We start from the raw sequence: 19,757 nt of genomic DNA, 5'->3' as shown, positions 1-19,757 counted from the left end.
AAGTGCATATAATATATAAATAAAAACAGTTAACATCAATACCATCAGGATGCAAGGATAGAAAACTCCCAACACTTTGCATAGCAGAAGGGGAGGGGTAGGGCCGTAATTAGATGTTGCAAGTCCTCCAGTGGTATCGCTCTATGATGGAGCAGTGGGGGTAGAGGCAGTGGCGGCTCCTACTCATATGCCTGGTGGAAGAGCTCCGTCTTACAGGCCCTGCGGAACTGCAAAAGGTCCCGCAGGGCCCTGATCTCCTCCGGGAGCTCGTTCCACCAGATAGGAGCCGCCACTGAAAAGGACCTGGCCCTCGTTGCTGCAAGCCTGGCCTCCTTAGGGCCCGGGGTCACCAGCCAGTGTTGTGACCCCGACCAAAGTGCTCTTTGGGGAATATGTGGGGAAATGCGATCCCTCAGGTATGTCGGACCCAGGCCATGTAGGGCTTTACAGGTAAGCACCAGCACTTTGAAGCGAATCCGGTATGCTATAGGGAGCCAGTGCAGCGCTTTCAGCACAGGTCGTGTGTGCTCCCACCTAGGGGCGCCCACCAGCAACCTGGCCACAGCATTCTGTACCAGTTTAAGCCTTAAGATCTAGCAGAGGCGTATCAATTGCCTAAGAAATGTTTTTACATCAGTGAAAACTGATAAAATAGTTGGTTGCTCCAGTCCAAAATTAAAAATGCACAAAACTCACACAAACAAAATGTCAAGTCCAAGACTGTAATAGAAACAAGCTTTTTGTCAGAGCAAGAAAGACTTCAAAATTTCTCTTTTATATTTATTTATCATAATGAGACCTATCATAAAGTATAACCTATCCAGGGCGCAGGAAGATTAGCAACTATAGTCAGTACAGTAGCTTGAGGGGTACTATAAACTCCTCTGAAACATCGTGCAATACATAGAAAATCTACTTCATTCCTCAGCATATAATGACCTAAAAAATATTTATCTGGATTCATGTCACCTAATCGAAATGAAAAGGACCTTGGAAATGAGGCAGGGAAAACCCCTTTGTATGATCTAGACAGGAAAGCTTAAATTTTAGGATTGATAGCAGGACACCTAAGGACGTTTGTGGAAGCAAATATTTTGATTGTAAAAGATCTCACTTGTTATGAATGACTGATTAAACACCTTTAGTAAAGTTTTGTGGAATGAGAACAGATTTTTTAACTGGTTAATTTTAATATGTTTTATTATGGTGCTGTCCTTATAATGACCTGTTTGCTTAAACAATAAATCATATTGAATTTCAATATCTATGGATCAACATTTTGTCCTGGTCTCCTTCTTAGCAATGGAGAGAATATCTCTCTCCTCCATTGTATCCTCACAACAATCCTGTGAGGTAGGTTACACTTAGTGCCTGACACAGGATCACCCACAGTGTCATCAAAGCTTGCCAGTCTCCAGGTGGGGGCAGGGGACCCCCCGATTTTGTGGGCTTTGGCCTACCGCCTGTTCCAAACAGACATCCCTGTGCAATGTCGGTGACGTGCTGATGTCACTTCTGGAAGTGCTGTCATCGTGTCAGTGTCACTGGAGGCAATGCTCTACTTTTGGGGCAAAACTCTATGGTTTGTAGCTGTTTTTACCATAGAGTTTTGTCCCAAAAGTTGAGTGTTGCCCAACATCACCAATGCAATGATGTCACTTCTGGAAGTGACATCAGCATGTTACTGACTCCTCCCCCCCTCGAATGCCCCCAATCCCCTTGCCAGCAGGAGAAAAGCACCAGGCAACCCTTGTTGTCATCTGAGTGCAGCAGCTGGAAGCTGGGCCTGGTAGGTCTCCCTCTATAGCAGGAGACCTAGTAACCCCAAACTCTACTTAGGATGGCACCCAGTAAACCTCATAGTCATTTGAACCCCAGTCTTTCTCAGTCTTAGTTCAACACTCTGACCACTACACCCAGGGGTCGTTTCGTAGAAAAAGAGCTAGGGGAACTCATTAGCATAACTCATTCGCATATGCCACACCCCCTGACATCACCGGAAGTGTGTCATAAGACCACACCCCCTGACATCACCGGAAGTGTGTCATAAGGCCACACACACCGCCCCTGAGCAATTTTCAACTTAATGGGAAATACTGGAAATGAAAGACAGCAAACTAAAAGTGTGTTCTAGAAAAGTTTAGAATCTAAACTCCTATATTTTCTAGTTATCGAATTTAATTTTTATATAATATTTATTTTTTAAAAAAAATATGCAAAATAAAAACAGTGTCTCACGCCCATAAACCCATTGTCTTCTCTAGCCTAACCTGCTGGGAGAGCTTGTGTGGGAATCCTCATTGGGACAGAAATTTGGTTTTTAAGGGCAGCTGTTATTGCCAACATCTTCTCCTGAAACACTAGAAAGCTGTAACTCTACCATATGTAGAAAGCAAGACAGAAAAAAATGAAATGGAGCTCTTAAGGAAATGATAGCATTTACTAGACAAGATGCAGGAATTAAATATAGTGTTATTTGGCTTGAATCGATTTTAGAGCTCTATGAAACTTGATATACAATTTATTTGTGTCTGCTTGGCTAATATCCTCTTTTTCTCCCGTTTTTTTTACTCTTTTTTCTTTCTTTTAAAGTCTGATAATGGGAGTCTGGAGTGGCAGGACTGTACAGTTTTCACTGTCACAACCCGTTCCATGTCCCTTGTTCATACCTGGCTCTGGTAAAAGAGATTGGCTTCTTCTTTGCTCTTCTGTGCGATGGTCTGATACCAGCATTCAATGCTCTGGATGAGGTTGTCCATGTTCAGGCGACGGCTATTGTTCATATTGAGAACAACGGATGTGTCATAAAGTTGACGATTCAGTGCCGAAAGTTCCTGCAGATGGCACAGAATTTGAGTCAGATCTTAGAACACAGCAATAGAGGCTGCATCAGCAACCTGTTGTGAGGTAGAGAACGAAGGCTAATTTCCTCATTTGGTTTTGAGCATTTGATGGTGTGTTAATGAACATAATGTGGTAATTCACAGATCATGACACATCTGTCCTTTTTTTTCAGTAAAAAATTTCCGAAAGAGCCACCTGCCAGGTTAAACATGGGCAGTAAGGGGAAAACTTTGGAAGTGTTCCAAAGAATTTGAACCAGTTCAGACATACACATGTATATACTGGTCAAGTCACAACTGACTTTTAGTGACTCCAGCAAAGAGCTTTCCAGGAAACTGAGAATCAGAGGTGGTTTGCCATTGGCAGTCTCCCATCCAAGTACCAAGCTTAGCTTCAGAAATCTAATTGAAATCAGGCTATTGATTGCCATCTTTCCTCCTTCCCAGTTCTCACAGGTTCCTATAAATCATTTGCCAAGTGCATGAAAGCCTACTACGGATTCCTAGAGACAACTGGAATGTTCTTTCAGCATTGTCCCTGCTGCTGCCGTCACTCAGCCTCTTGGATAATCCCTTCTTTAGGAAGCAGAGAGAAGGGATGCTACTTCTCTTCCCTTGGTCTAGTCATCTGCCACATGTTGAAGTGGCCATGTAAGTACTACAATGCATGCTGCAACTGGACTGGGGCTAGTCACTTATGACCTAGCAAAAATGTGGGCTGTTTAGAACCATGCCAATTGGATATCGATCCCAAGATGGCCGGGTAAAGACCTACCAGTTGTAAATAATAATGATCATTAGCATCGGTGTAGCACTCTTCACAAACAGAGCTCTCAAGGTAGATTCCTTTGGCTTCACTGTTCTTGCCACATTGGTGCACAGTATGTTGCATTCTGGTTTAGGCAGCATCACCACATTGGTGAATATTGTGTTACCATTGTGCTACAGCAATAATTCACAACTGGGTTTTCCTGGGCAGACAAGACAAACCAGGAAGGGAGTGATAGCTATAGCACAATATACAGCAATGCATGGCTGCAGCATTAACGTGGAAGGCTGAGGCATATATTAGTGATACATATGAGAAAAGGGCATATGGTGTTCATCATGTGATTGAGTGCTAATCATGGAACAATGCTGACTTCTGCAACATGATAATCCACACTGTGAAACATAACCCACGGTAAAACCAAAACTCAGACATGCAATGGCATGATTTTGGCCTCTGTGCAGAATCAGATATGTTTCCCTCCCAATGAATGGTTATAGCACAACTTGGGGGGGGGGGATCATCCATGGTCATCCATGGTCTATGGCAGTTGCCATAAGGAAAATGGTGCTTCGAAGGAAAAAAGGTGGGTGAGACCCTTCAGTGTAACTTCCCAACCACATAGCATGGAAACCTGCTTTATCTGTTGTCTCTCAGGAAAAACCATACCCAAGTTGGTTTTGAAAGAACACCGCAAAACAGTGATATACTAGAGAATGGAAAATTGGTCCATGATTGGAGGTCACCATTTACGATGTCCCCCCCCCCAAAAAAAAATCTTGCCCCATTTTATCACCCAAACAGAGCAAAACCTGCATGTAGAAACAAGCTGAGATTGTTTTTGTGAACTCATGCCTTGGGAGAGAAGTTTTCATGAAACCAACAAGACCTTCAACTAGTCTAGGGGTGGTGGAAAGCTCCATCAAGTCACAGCCAACTTCTGGCAATCCTGTAGGGTTTTCAAGGCAAGAGACATTCAGAGGTGGTTTGCCATTACCCGGTCTTTCTTAGTGGCTCCCCCTTCCCAACACTAACCAGGGACAACTTCTGAGCTCTCACAAGATCTAACAAGATTGGGCGAGCCTGGGCTATACAGGTCAGGGTTAACCAGTTTAAAAGGGCACTGATATCAACCAAGACTGTAACACTAAGTGTACATGCTGTAGAACTCTGTTCCAATGAAATAAAAATGTCACTGTGTGAAACTGGGTTTTGGTGTCAAAGGAAGAAATCAACAGGCACAAAAGTCAGGTATTTGGACATCAAAAGCTGTTTTCTACTGAGTCAGGCCCTTAGCCAGTCTCACCCATATTGTTTCTTTGAATGGCAGGTAAGGTCTCCAATAGATGCCTTTCTGGCTCTCCTTTTAACTGAAGATGCTGGAGTTTGAACCTGAGACCTCTTGCATGCATGGCAAAGCATGTGCTCTGCCACTGAGCTATGTTCCCTTCTACAGATGGTGATTAAAACTATGGCAGCACCCAGGGCATCAATGAGGGAGCTGTGTGACCTGTTGCAGTCATGTGGCAAGCGACTTAAAAAAGACTGAACATACAGACCTCTGTATAGAAAACTCTCAAGAAATCAATATTTTCTTTCATCAAGTCCCGCTTCATTTCTAGTTCCTTCTGATATTTAAAGGCAGCATCAACTTCCTGAAAAAGAGGAGATGAAATATTAATTCCTGAATCAAGAAGAATGGGGATATAAATTGGACTATAGTCCCTGAAAATTAGGTTTTTGAAAACCCTGTATCTCTGAATATGGGCCTGTCTAAAGAGCGTAGTTGTACTTTTCCCAGCGCAGCTCAACATATGGATAAAATATGGCAAGAAGGCCTTGGCAAAATATGAATTATATTCCCTGGTTTTACAGCCCTAAGATACTAGTTTCATAGTGTCAGGGGCTAAAACATTGTATACACCACATTCACAGGTGCTTCTTAAATTGATTACAGAATGCCACATGCTCCTATTAGAAAATTACCTGTCATCTATCATCCACCTTCCTCACTGAGATGAGGCAGATTACACAGTATAAATCTACGCAATGCAATAGGATGAGACATCTAATAAGCAATGTAATAGGAGTAGGACACAAGCTGAGATCTGAGACAAACCATGTTAAATGTGAAATGCAAAATTTAGCATGCATACAATAAACTACACAATAAAGCGGGATTAGAAAATTTGAGAAGACTGAAATTAAAAAAATGGCACTTTCAGATGGCTCAGTCGAAATGTATACATATTAATAGGCACAAGTAGGTTATGCACATGGGTCTATCTCACCCAAAGATCTATGTTTAGCAAAATGCACATCTGCCCAATGATACTGTGCTGAATTCACACACATCCTTGAAGTCAGCACCTTTCATCACTACTTGTGTGAACAACACATCAAAGAATATTCTTGTCATCGCCCTTCACTTCAAACTCAGCACTTTGCAGAGGAGTCATTCCACACAGTTAGCTGCAAAGTGTCAAGCAGTCTACAAGGGATGAGGAATCCAGTGGTTTCTACACATGTGAATCACATACATGTAATTTTTTCTTAAGTGGAGTCAATGGCTTACAGTGAAGATGTGTCAGTAATGAAAACAAAATAACATTTCAAATCTGGCAAAGATTAAGACTTGAAATGTTGGGGGGGTTATATTTCAATTTTGAATTCACATTTCAATTGCAAAATCTAAAGTGGAAGTTGCTGTAAGTGAACCACCATTACTTGGGTGAGGTTTTTGACAGCAGTATTAAACACCAGCTTTCTGTGTTCAAAGGTACCTTCCTGTGTTGTGTTTTCACAAACGTTCAAATCTGACAGTATTCACAATCAGAAATGCTGAATAAAAATTCTGACTCGGAAAATATTAATTCAAGCTTTTCAAAGACAATTGAAGAAAAGAGAATTGTTTTGTTTGATCATTTGTTACTCAGATTGCTTCTATGTTAAGAAAGTAGTATTAGTTGGCACATGATGTGCAGGTGATCTGTAACTAGGATCTCCCAAATTCTTGGAAAATGTTAACAGCAGATGTGGGAAAATGGAGCAACTCCAGTGAGGGTTGTGGCTCTGGGAGAGGAGGTCTTCATTTCCCTTCCACCATATCAACTTCTTAATTTGAATCACTCTCAGATCAGCCCTTTGCTCCATAAACCATCCAGGCATAGGGATGGCACTGGGAATGAGGGATCCCCTGCCCCCACCTCCTGTTTCCTGCTGCCACTGCAGCAGCTGGCAAGAGGGGGAAAAAATTGCCATCAGTGTGATGCCATTATGTCAGTTCCAGGGAAACCCCAGAAGTGACATCACTTGTACCATTGAGTCTCCAATGATTCCTAGAGCTGCATTCATGTCACTTCTAGGTTCCCCCCAGAAATGATGTTAAATTGTCAAGCTGATGACACCCCCATGTTTCCACCGATCCCAGATTCCTGCTTATCCAGGCACCATATTTCTATGTTTTCACTTGCAGAGCAAATAGCAGCTCTGGAAGGGTGATATTTTGAAGGAAAACAGTGTGAGTGGGAGATCCCCAACATCATGGACAAAGCTGGAATCTCTCTCACACACACTCACAAAAACCCAAGCCCCCCTTACAGCTACATTAACAACTTCCCACACTGTGGCTGTATGTAATTTGAACCAACCCTTAAACCAAACCATAATATTTAAGCACAGTCAGTAATCATTATATTCACACACATCCTTGAAGTCAGCACCTGTCATCGCTACTTGTGTGAACAACAACACATCAAAGAATATTCTTGTCATCTCCCTTCACTTCAAACTCAGCACTTTGCAGAGGAGTCATTCCACACATTTAGCTGCAAAGTGTCAAGCAATCTACAAGGGATGAGGAATCCAGTGGTTTCTACACATGTGAATCACATACATGTAATTTTTCTTAAGTGGAGTCAATGGCTTACAGTGAAGATGTGTCAGTAATGAAAACAAAATAACATTTCAAATCTGGCAAAGATTAAGACTTGAAATGTTGGGGGGGGTTATATTTCAATTTTAAATTCACATTTCAATTGCAAAATCTAAAGTGGAAGTTGCTGTAAGTGAACCACCATTACTTGGGTGAGGTTTTTGACAGCAGTATTAAACACCAGCTTTCTGTGTTCAAAGGTACCTTCCTGTGTTGTGTTTTCACAAACGTTCAAATCTGACAGTATTCACAATCAGAAATGCTGAATAAAAATTCTGACTCGGAAAATATTAATTCAAGCTTTTCAAAGACAATTGAAGAAAAGAGAATTGTTTTGTTTGATCATTTGTTACTCAGATTGCCTCTATGTTAAGGAAGTAGTATGAGTTGGTGCATGATGTGCAGGTGATCTGTAACTAGGATCTCCCAAATTCTTGGAAAATGTTAACAGCAGATGTGGGAAAATGGAGCAACTCCAGTGAGGGATGTGGCTCTGGGAGAGGAGGTCTTCATTTCCCTTCTACCATGTCAACTTCTTAATTTGAATCACTCTCAGATCAGCCCTTTGCTCCATAAACCATCCAGGCATAGGGATGGCACTGGGAATGAGGGATCTCCTGTCCCTACCTCCTGTTGCCTGCTGCCACTGCAGCAGCTGGCAAGAGAAAAAGAAATAAAATTGCTATCAGTGTGATGCCATTATGTCAGTTCCAGGGAAACCCCAGAAGTGACATCACTTGTACCATTGAGTCTCCAATGATTCCTAGAGCTGCATTCATGTCACTTCTAGGTTTCCCCCAAAAATGATGTTAAATTGTCAAGCTGATGGCACCCCCATGTTCCCACCGATCCCAGATTCCTGCCTATCCAGGCACCATATTTCTATGTTTTCACTTGCAGAGCAAATAGCAGCTCTGGAAGGGTGATATTTTGAAGGAAAACAGTGTGAGTGGGAGATCCCCAACATCATGGACAAAGCTGGAATCTCTCTCACACACACTCACAAAAACCCAAGCCCCCCTTACAACTTCCCACACTATGGCTGTGTGTCACTTGAACCGACCCTTAAACCAAACCGTAATATTTAAGCACAGTCAGTAATCATTAGAGATGACATTCTTGGCACGGCATTGTTTGAATGCTACTGCTGTGTTCTTCCATCTGGCTGCATTTTTGCAAATGAATATTGATCAGCAGTAGTCAGTCTTCAGGATCAGGACCATGTCCATGCTGAACAAAAGCATGTCAATGTTAAAATAGGCCAATGGAGCAATGAGTTACTTGAGAGAAGCTTAAACCATCCCTCTCCCTGCACCACAGTCCTTATCCAAATTGGGTAGCCATAAGCCTCAATATTAAGTTACAAAAAGAGCTCTGATAGAATCCCAGCATATATCAGTATGGCTCTAAGCCCTTCAGCTCACAATGAGGAGGCAAAAGGCATTACTCCCAGAAGCCTCCATGCTAAATATCAAGGCATACATATTTTCTGATAGGAAACATCTGAAAAGGTGGAGATACATGGCTGAGTAACCTGTGTGTGGCTCTTTAGTCTATGGCAGAAATGACAAGAGGTATTCATTATTGAATCACCAACAATGCAAACGTCAAAAGCAACTCAGTTGCAGTTCCCTGCTGGACACATGGTTGGTGGTGAACTCCTTTGCATTCTGCCATTTATTACTGACACATTTCATGTAACAGTGCAGCTGGATTATTTACCTTCTTCAGCACGACAAAATCATTCTCTGCATTTGTTCGTCGGTTCAGTTCTTCTTGATACCTTGAACGATTTGAAAGAATAGAAGGAGTGGGACAAAAATGAAGGGTTTTTAAAATTACAGCCCACTAGGCAGGTATGAACCAGACTATATCTCCTAAAATTCTGTCTCTGAGGGACAAACCATACATATAACAGTTCTATGCTGTCCACTTTGTTAGGACTGCTAACTTTGGATGGGGAAATGGGCTTGCCAGATTGCCCTTTGTGGCAAACGATCTCCCACCCCCAGCTGCTCTTTGTTCCATCGAGAGCAAGGATGGGGGCTGGGAATTGGAGCTGTGATGTCATTTCTGGTTGTACTTAGAAGTGACATCATGGCACTCTAGGAATTCCCTGAATCTTGATGGTTTTTACCATAGAGATCAGTAAATTCCTGGAGTGCCATGCCATCACTTATGGGTACAGCTGGAACTGATTCCACAAGGTCTCTGCCCCATTTTTGCTCCCACTGGAGCAAAGAGCCCAGCAACCACCCTTCTGGGAAATTCCTGAAGATTTGGAGGTGGTGCCTGGGGAAGGTGGAGTTTGGGGATGGAAGCAAGCTTAGCTGGGATATGATGCCATAGAATTTGCACTCTGAAGCTGTTGTTTCCTCCTGGGGAATTAGAGTTACCAGTCAGGAACTGGCAACTACTGGGAATTCAGGAGGGGTGAAGACATGGGGGGCACTCTCAGGAAATGGTATGACTTCACTTCTGGAGAAAACCAGGAAGTGACAGGGCCTCTCTTTAGGAACAGCTGGTTTTAATTTGGAGTTTCTGGTGATTTCTAGGATGACTGATGTCACTTCTGGTTTTTCTCCAGCTGGCCACAGGAGCATGCCCCCTGCCCCTGTAGTGGAAACTGGCAAGCCTGAGGTGAAGGGTGCAATCATGGCAGCTGAACTTACATAAGCTGCCATTTTCTCAGTCTCTGGAATCAGCCAATGAAACATAGCAAATGGAGAGGGAAACTCAAAATACGAAGGTTTCACATTATGAGTTCGTATCACTTGACTTACAGGAAGAGTGGTGAAAGGGTTACAGAGCTGCTGTTTTCATTGAGTTCTGAGTGTTCTAGATAATCTTGTCCAGCTCTTTGGTTTATGTAGTAGTTACAGAAGCAAAGTTTTAAAAGATTCTAAACTACCACCCACCCACCAAGGCCAACAAGGGGAAATGGTGATGTTGCTTACTTGGATCTGTGCTCCTCAACAAGATTCTGCATGGCTTTGTGTTGGATCTCAAGTTTGTTCTTCTCACACAATACGAGGTCCAGTTTCCTCCTCAGGTTGGTGGTGTAACCTTCACAGAGAGGTTTCAGATCTTTCTTCACTGCTGGAATATTCTGGTTTTGCAGCAGCTGCCATTTAGTGCGCAAGATCTGGTTCTGCTGTTCCAAGCACTGGACCTGAAATCCACCAAGTACAAGATACAGTATATTATCAGTGAACCACCTAGGCTTTTGGAAGTAAATCAATGCATCAGTGGCTAAGTGAAGAATATTTCACATGTTTAGGGCTACATTTTGGTTTTGATAGGGCTATTTCAGACTGGTTTTGATAGGGCAAATTTCTAACTAGCAAAGCAGACTTTTTTGAACTAACTGTTGTTGTTGTTGTTGTTAGCAATTCAGTCATGTCTGACTCTTGGCAATTCTATGGGCCAGATCTCTTCATGTTTTCTATTCTTGTACTGTTTCTTTGAGTCGTTCCATGCTCAGGCTGGTGTCGACTTTTATTGTGTCTAGCCACTGTGTTCTTTGGCAGCCCAATTTCCTTTTGCCACTAACCAATCCAAGCATAATTGTTTTTTCTAGTGAGTTCTTCTGCATGGCATGGCCAAAATAAGTCAATCACTGTTTTATTATTTTTCCTTCCAATGACATGTCTGGTTTTATGCACTCCAATATTTGCTTGTTGTTTGTCATCTTTACTGTCCAAGGAATGCACAGGAACCTTCTCCAGCACCACAGCTCAAATGAGTCGATTTTCCTCCTGTCTTGCTTCTTCATGGTCCAACTTTCACAAACATAGGTTGCTATGGGGAACACAATAACACAAACTAATTTGCATTTGGTTGCTAGGCTGGTGTCCTTGCTCTTCCTTATTTGATTCATGCTTATCATTGCTGTGCAACCCAGCGTGATTCGATGTTTTATTTCTGGACTGCATTCACTGTTTTGGTTGATCTGTGATCCTAAGAAAGTGAATTCTTCCACACATTCAATCTCTTCATCATCAACAGTTATTTTGATGTTTCTCTTCTTCTCAGTGGCCATGAACTTGATCTTTTGATGTTTAGGAAGAGGCCAAACTTCTCACTTTCCTCTTTGATTTTCTTGATCAGGTATTCCAGGCCTTCTTTAGTTTCCGAGAGGAGGGTTGTGTCGTCAGCATATTGAAGATTGTTCATATTCCTTCCTACAATCTTTACCCCGATTTTTGACTGAACTAACAGTACTCTTATATATATTAAATTACCTTTACTATGTGATAATGACCTGTCTTCAAAAGAGGCAACCTTCTCTGTTTCTGCATAAGTCGTAGTTCTAAGTATAAAAGGTAAAGGTTTCCCTTGCTCGAAAGCTAGTCGAATCCGACTCTAGGGGGCGGTGCTCCGTTTCCAAGCCAAAGAGCCAGTGCTGTCCAAAGACATTTCCATGGTCATGTGGTGTTAAGTCCGGCGCTTAACAATGAGTCGGAGAGTGATTTCAGCAAAGACTCAAGTTTATTCAGCTCTTTGTTCACTTCTTCGACACGGTACAACATCTGATAGCCCGAACAGTTTGCCCATTGAAACTGCCCGGTATTTAAACATTCCCGGCTAACATAGCCACTCCCACTATACACATAACAACCTATCAGGTTGAGCGCATAAGGACCAATCACAAACGTTCCCGCTTGCAGCTTGCTTGAATGTGATTGGGTCGTGAGTCTTGGACTAGGATGCTCTGTCCAAGACGAAGCTTAACATTGCTTCCCTATGGGAGGTTTCCCATAAAACCTCCTGTACTCATGGCAGCTATGAATACATTACAATTCCCTCCCCCCTAAGCAAAAATACCTCATGAACAGTCGTAATCACTTAGGTAGGTGGGTGCACGTCTCGTTCTCTGAGACCTACGAGGTGAACTCGTCTCAGGGCATCTGTCCCTCAGTGGTACTCCGTTTGACTCTGGGACCTCAGAGTCAGGAACATCCCCGTCCGTTGCATGCGGTTCAAAATTAGGGGTCTGCCCTGTCTCTTGACCGCTACCGTAGCCCTCAGGCTCTACAGTACCTGCCTCTTCTAAAGGCCATGGGGGTTCCTCCGCAGACTCAGCCGGCTGCACGGTCGGACGGTCAGTTGCCCACCGCTGCCTCAGCTGGTCTATGTGCCTACGCCACTTGCGTCCATCTGCAAGCCGTACCACATACATTCTAGTACCGATAACATCGGTGACAGTGGCTGGAAGCCACGAGTGACCACTGGCATAGTTACGAGCATACACTTGCTCACCCTTTTCGTATGTCCGGACCTTCGGACTCTCGGTCTGTGGTTGTGGTTTCAGATCGTTCAGATCTGGATGCAACCTATCTAACAGCGTTGCTAAACGGCGACCCATTAACATCTCGGCCGGGCTGCGGCCTGTCGCCGAACAAGGGGTAACATGTTGTCTCAGGAGAAATTTCTTGCTTTCAAACTGCTATGTTGGCAGGAAGTTCTAAGTGTACTTTATAACAAAAAGGCAGGAGTGCAGAACAGAGACTCATGCAGAGATAAAATGGCGAGCATTCTCTGAAGGTGGATAAATCCGATGTATCTCATTCTCTGCACTAGGACTAATACTGCAGTCCGAAACAGAGTTAAATCCTTTTAATCCCATTAACCTCAATTGACATACAAGGATCTAACTCTGTGTAGGATCGCACTGCAAATGATCTAGTCATACTAGATGCAATAGCATGATGACTGGAAGAAGGCACAGTCACATACAGTAGGACATCGGACAACCTATTCTGAGGATGGGTATTTTGAACTTGTGGGTGTCTTTGTGGGTTCAAGGAGGGGTAGAGGGTGAGTCACTGGAAGGAATAAGACACACACAGCACCTTTTGGTAAAACATGGCTGCAGCGTTTATTTGACTACAGACAAAGGAGCAATAGCACAGCATGAGGACGGATCCAAGCATCGGTCAACCCACCTGCCGACCCAACGAACCCCTTCCCCAGCCCACCTGCTGGGGTAAAACCACAGAGTGGCAAGATAACAGGACACACGTGGGCACTGGCCTCTACCTTGTCCCGTTGCCACCTGGTGGTGTAAGCCAGCCAGAAGCTGTGGCTGACTGGTTCCACACCCCAAGGCCCCTTATGGGAGCCCCCAAAATGGAGGGGGCAGGCATGCAGGTACAGCCTCCTCCCCAAACAGATCCGTCCCCATGCCTAAACTGCTAAGCTGCAACAGTAAAAACAAAGACAAGTAACACATGAATCATAACAACCAACATACAAGAGTGAGTGGGTGGGTGGGTTGGCAAGCCAGGAAAAGAGGCTGAAGGACATGTGTGGGCTTGCATCAGTAGCCCCTGGGCTCTTTCTGCCTGTGCCCACCCTCTGACGTGCCGTATGATGTGGCACGCTGAGGGGAGAACTGGCTCGGCCCTTTTGCATAGCCTGAGGGGGCCATGTAGCCAAACAAGCCCCCTTCCAGCCTTCCCTGTCTCCTGGACCCCAAACAATGGCTGGCGAGTCTCTTGATATGCTTACCTCTTTAAACGGCATGCTATCAGTCAATGAACTGATTTTGCAGTCTGAATGTGAAAGAAAGAAAACAGGTGAATGCAAGACTGTGAAATTTTGGCATTCCACCTCAGTATTTTGTATCTAATTCTGAATCTGGCTCCCAGCATGTGAATCAAAAATCCACACAATGGGCTCAGGGACAGACAAGGGAAATGTTTCTACAGATCGCAGAAAAAATCAAAAAACTTTAAGGGGGAGGGGTAAAAATCCTCCTCCCGACAGATAAGGACACCTAAGATCTTGTGAAGGATCACGGTCAGTATGATCAGTTTGCCCAGTAGCTGACATGTGACGGGAACCTTGGCCTAGACAACTGGATACAATGGTAGGCTTGGAAGAGGGGGGGGGTAGTGAAGTGGGAAGGGAACAAAAGCAGCAATGGAGTGGAAACTGGAGAGAAAGAAGCAGTCAGGCGGGAGGGAGAGAAGGGAGAGAGAGTATTGCTGGGAGAAGGGAGAGATTGGGGACTAGTGGAGAGGAGGGTGGGATTTCCCATGTGTCTCCCCCTCTGTCTCGTGGGTCCCCTGCTTGTTCTCCGCAATCACTCCTTTCTGCCCATTGTTTTTAACTGTTGTTTCTGTATGTATTTTAGCTCTGATTTTAATTGTTTTAATGAAGGGGTTTGGAAATTATTTTCATGGTTTTAAAATGTGATTTTATTGTGTATGTTTTAATTTGCAAGCCTCCTTGGTGGCTCTTGTAAGGGCAAAAAGAGAGGATATAAATTTTGTAAAATAAGACAAACAAATTCATGTCATAAAACTTTTGCAACCCTGAAAACTGAGTGGGCAGAAATGCTTAGACCCATTCAGTGGCTTCATACGCTTTCCAACTCCTTCCAACTCTTCTTTTTCCTCTTCTTCTTCTTCTTCTTCCCCCCCAAGATCAGCCCTCCTCTCCTCCCACCCAGCTTTCTTTGGTGGCACATTAACATCATCTAGAGCTTCCAGGTCTCCTGCTCCAGCAGGTGACCTCCCACTAGAAGCCTTGGTCCTGTTTCACCTCTCATTAGAATGCGGGGGGGGGGGGGGTGGGGGCAGAAAAGGCATCCTGCTGACACCTATTTGCATGTGATGGGGGCAGAATAGGCATCCTGCTGACACCTATTTGCATGTCCGTGCCCCCTAAAGCTCCCCTTGGGTGCCAGTACTGGGCTGGCAACCTTAACATCTTCTCAGGTAGGCATTGCATGTATTTTGGCACTTGGGCCAAAAAAGTTCACCTACCTCTGATCTAAAAAGTCTGTTTGGATGTTACCCTTGTTCAGCCTGTATCTTCTCTTATGACTAGTCTGCTCATGAGAGCATGGTCATGTGTGCATCAGGAATTGATAGGGGAAAGTGCTGGAATTTTCAATTATCAAGGAAGTTTCAGAATTAAGGTTACCATTCCCCAGGTGGGAGTGGGGGATCCCCTCCTTTCGTGGGCTCCTGCCCACCAGCGGCCAGAAGACTGGTGGGAGTAAATTCCCTCTACCCCCAAACAGAGACATGTGCATGACACACTGACATCACCCAGAAGTAATGTAGGTGCATCAATGACATTGGGGTGGTGGTGACGCTCTGGTTTTTGGGCCAAACTCTATGGTTCGAGGGCAATTTTACCATAGAGTTTTGCCCCAAAACCAGATCATCGCCTCCGACATCACTGGTCTGCCTACGTCAGTTCCAAGTGATGTAGGCACATTGCGCGATGTCCTGGAACACCTCCCCCAATCACCCCATCGGTGCGATGATTGGACCTGGCAACCCTATTCAGAATCTAGCAGAGAACAAAGCAGAACAGCCAGTGGAATCACCCATACACGTTTATCATGCACACATATGGCTGGATGATCACAGATACAACCCCACACATAGAATTTTCATGTCATCTCAAAGTACCTCAAACCACACAGTTGCCTCACTTTGCCCATTCATATGCCAGTTGCCATGCATTCAGTCACTAATCACCAAGATATTATAACTTACATGCATGTGGGATTCAAGCCTTATGTGTTTTCTGTATACGATAGGCTTGTGTAGTTTTCCCCTTCCTGCTGTGGCTTCCAATACAGGGCTGTGGCCATGAAGCTTCCCTATGGCAAGTTTTTTTCACTTTCTCTGTCCCAGACTCCTAGCAGTGGCTATTCCTCCCTGCCATTTGGAGGCTTTCAGGATTAGGTGTTGTTGTTTTTTTAAAATGGCAATTGTAAATTCTTAGAGAGCCAGTTTAGTGTAGTGGTTAAGAGCATGGACTCTAATCTGGGAGAATCAGGTTTGATTCCCCACTCCTCCACATGCAGCTGCTGGTGTGACCTTGGGTCAGTTATAAGTTCTTTCAGAGCAGTTCTCTCAAGGGCTGTTCTCAAGAGAGCTCTCTCAGCCCCACCTACCTCACAGGGTGTCTGTTGTGAGGAGGGGAAGGAAAGGGGTTGTAAGCTGCTCTGAGACTCCTTCGGGTAGTGAAGGGCAGGGTATAAACCCAATTTCTTCTTCAGTCTCTTCTTATAATGTTCTACCATGTTCTCTGAAATCTCAGCTTTTAAAAAAAAGTCTCTAGGCCCTTTAGTTGTGGAGATATAATGAGACAATTGTACCTCCACAACAAAAGGAGTCAGAGACTTACTTAAAAATGATTTGATGACTTGCGGCTTTGATGAGTAAGGAGAATTTTAAATAATAGGGAAGAATATATGATTTGGTGCATTTCTTATGTTTAAATTTTAGATTTAGTATTAAGTGATATATGAAAATCTTAATAATTTTAAATATATATATAATCTGGGAATTCAGTTAAACTTGATTGTTCAGTGCTATAACAGCAGCCCCTGTTCACATGTTACAGTGAACACACAGTCTGCATGTATGTGCATACAGCTGCCCAATGCCCATTCACTTTACATATGAAACCAGGGACCAGTACCTGGGTAAATGTGGGGTTTCAATTATGTGTTCAGCTGCACGTGCATTGAATGTAACATAATAATTATTCTGCGTGTGCATAAAGAAAAATCACGTGCACCCTGATTGTATGTGTTTTCAACATAACTTGGGAATATGGCTGCTATAATGGTATGTCATTACTGATATATTTATTTAAAAACAACCCTGGTGGCAAGGAATGGCTGCTGCAGGGGACCAGGTCAGGGAAAATGGCACTGAGCAGGAATTTCTCGTCCACAAAAGTGCCACCCTGGCTATGCTGTGAGCTTCCTCAAAATATCACAGCAAAACAGGTTTGGGAAAGATGGCAGGAAAGGCAGAGAAAACCCGGGAGGTACACGGAAGTGCCACAGTGCTGTGAGAAAGTGGGAAAGTAGCTTCCAACCTGGGGAAAACAATCAGTATGTAAGTGACCCTACTCTTTAAAGCTCCCAGATTAATTTTTTGCCTCACTGTAGGAGTTGCTTCAGAAATGAATTTTCAGTTGAGTTATACAGTGAGGCAGAAACACTAATCTTATATTCTAATTGCAAATTGGCCACCTTGGGATACTTCAATCCGGCGACGGGAGCTGTGAATGGGCAAGACAGATCTTTCTACAAACCTGAAAAGCACCTCAGATTTGTAGGAAAATGTGAAATCTTAAAAAAAAAACACCACACACTTTGGGGAGTTTTAAAAAATCAAAATGATAAAAGGAGAGCCTGTAGCTTTAAAAAACGGATTCCCTCAGTGGTTGTTGCTAGGTAACCAGAGGATTCCAGGCTTCAGTTTCTGTGAGTAAAAGGCAGAAGGAGGGGGCAGGGCCCTTTCCCCTGGATAAAATGACTACTTTGCAAGGTGTAATCTATGGCATTATACCCTGCTGAGGTTGCTCCCCAACCCTCACTATCCCACGGTTCCACCCCAAATCTCCAGGAGTTTTCCAACCTGCAGTTGGCAATCCTGAGGGGAATTGATCTCCGTAGTTGGGAGATCCGCTATGATTCCTGAAGAGCTGCTGCCACCACTGCTGCTGTGGGGGGAAGTTGGTGGGTGGCTGGAAGCACCACTGCTGATGTGCAGGGGGGAGGAAGCAAGCAGGAGGCCAGGACAATGATGGGGGGAAGAAAGAGAAGAAGAAAAAGAAGAAGAGCTGGATTTACACTCTGTCCTTCACTCGGAGTCTCAGAGCAGCTTACAGTCACCTTCTCTTCCTCTCCCCACAGCAGACAGTCGTGAGATAGATGGGGCTGAGAGAGCTCTGAGAGAACTGCTCTTGAGAGAACAGTTCTGAGAGAACTGTGACTGACCCAAGGTCACCCAGCTGACTGCATGTGAAGGAGTGGGAAATCAAACCCGATTCTCCAGATTAGAGTCCACCATTCTTAACCACTACAGCAAACTGGAGTGATGGGGTGAGGGGCAGAAAGAAAGAGAAAGAGCAATGACATGGTGAAGCAGGAAAAAAGATAGAGAGATGGGGTGGGGGAAAAAGAGAGAGAAAGTGACAGGCACAAAGAAGAAAGAGAGAAAGAAAGGGGGCAGCAGGAGGGAGACAATGAGAGACTGGGAGAAGTAGGGGCAGTAGGAGGAGAGGGGAGGAAGCAAAAGGGGGGGTGGGATAGCCGCTCTCACAAGTTTTTTTGTAGGTCATCCCTTGTCAGAATTCTAATTCTGCTTTGAACAATCTACATGTTCAGCCACTTGTGGATCTGTTTTTTGTTTGAAATCCAGATGACAGAGAAAGAGAATAATTGGTAGCCTCACCTTGTCAATAAAGCAGGCAAACTGATCGTTGAGGGCCTTTATCTGCTCCTTCTCATGTGCTTTGATACGATGATCATTTGGATCGACCCCCACAAAAAGAGGTTGCAAGAGATTCTTGTTAACACAAACCTCACGGATGCCGTTGAATCTGCAGCTGCATTCAGAACCTTGGAAACCGCCACAGCAGGACATTCTTTGCCTTCCACCAAAGTTATGGAAACTTTGGCTGGTGTTGTTCCCTCTGATCCCATATGTGAACCCCATCGGTTGACACACTGGGGGCTGGCTGGGTCTGAATCCTCTACTGCCATCAGTGGCAGAGACTGAAGTAAATGATCTTCTGTTGCTGGGACAACTGAAGACTGGTTGGCTCATTGTGTTTCTGTTGGCGAAGCGGGAAGCCCAGCAGTGCTAAAAGAACCAAGCGACTCGGGAGGAGAGGAGAAGGAAAGAGCTTCTTTGAGGCCAGACCTGGAGCTCCTCCTTATATGCAGTAGAGCAGGCGGGCTGGCAGTCTGAAACCTACAATGTTAATTTTGGATATTACTAGGTTTGCTGTGCCTGGCAGCAAGACACTGACCTTCTCTGGTTGAGTGAGGAAGAAAATAGTCCTGGACAAGAACAGAATCATACAGGAAGCATTATTTTTAAATCACCATTTGCAACATTCATTCAGAAGATTTTAGGTTCCATTAACTAAATTGGCTGCTCTTTAGTTGGGTTGCAAACATCTGAAGTATTTGCTCCTTCCCAGTCCATGCAAATCTCCAGTCTCTCCTTCTCTGTTGCTGATGTCAACAAAAACTATTATCTGATAAGTGTGTGGATTTTTTTACAATCACTGATGGCTAGGATTGCCAGCTCCCCCTGGCCACCGGCGGGGGATGATGGTTGCCAGATCCAGGCTGGGAAACTCCTGGAGATTTGGGGATAGAGCTGGGAAGGACAGGGACCTCAGTGGGGTACAATGCCATAATGTCCACCCTCCA

General features: G+C 44.2%; 1 protein-coding gene across 2 annotated transcripts in view; it reads right to left on the bottom strand.

Annotated features, from left to right (window-relative positions):
* LOC107113614 (keratin, type II cytoskeletal 5-like) overlaps nucleotides 1–19,214 on the bottom strand; it is a 25,408-nt gene extending 6,194 nt beyond the window's left edge. The window contains exons 1-5 of one of the 2 annotated variants that reach the window (XM_015414959.1): nucleotides 18,769–19,214; nucleotides 10,504–10,718; nucleotides 9,269–9,329; nucleotides 5,172–5,267; nucleotides 2,670–2,834 (exon numbers count right to left, since the gene is read on the bottom strand). In XM_015414959.1, the coding sequence (XP_015270445.1) occupies nucleotides 2,670–2,834; nucleotides 5,172–5,267; nucleotides 9,269–9,329; nucleotides 10,504–10,718; nucleotides 18,769–19,143 (912 nt within the window). In that variant the 5' untranslated portion in view covers nucleotides 19,144–19,214. The remainder of the gene's footprint in view (nucleotides 1–2,669; nucleotides 2,835–5,171; nucleotides 5,268–9,268; nucleotides 9,330–10,503; nucleotides 10,719–18,768) is intronic. The other variant, XM_015414960.1, reaches the window with a different exon arrangement.
* Between the last annotated feature and the right edge of the window lie 543 nt (nucleotides 19,215–19,757).

Source organism: Gekko japonicus, unplaced genomic scaffold, assembly GCF_001447785.1.
Source record: "Gekko japonicus isolate JY-2015 unplaced genomic scaffold, Gekko_japonicus_V1.1 scaffold3763, whole genome shotgun sequence".
NCBI classification, from domain to species: Eukaryota; Metazoa; Chordata; class Lepidosauria; order Squamata; family Gekkonidae; genus Gekko; species Gekko japonicus.
This window is presented reverse-complemented; position numbering and strand designations above follow the sequence as displayed.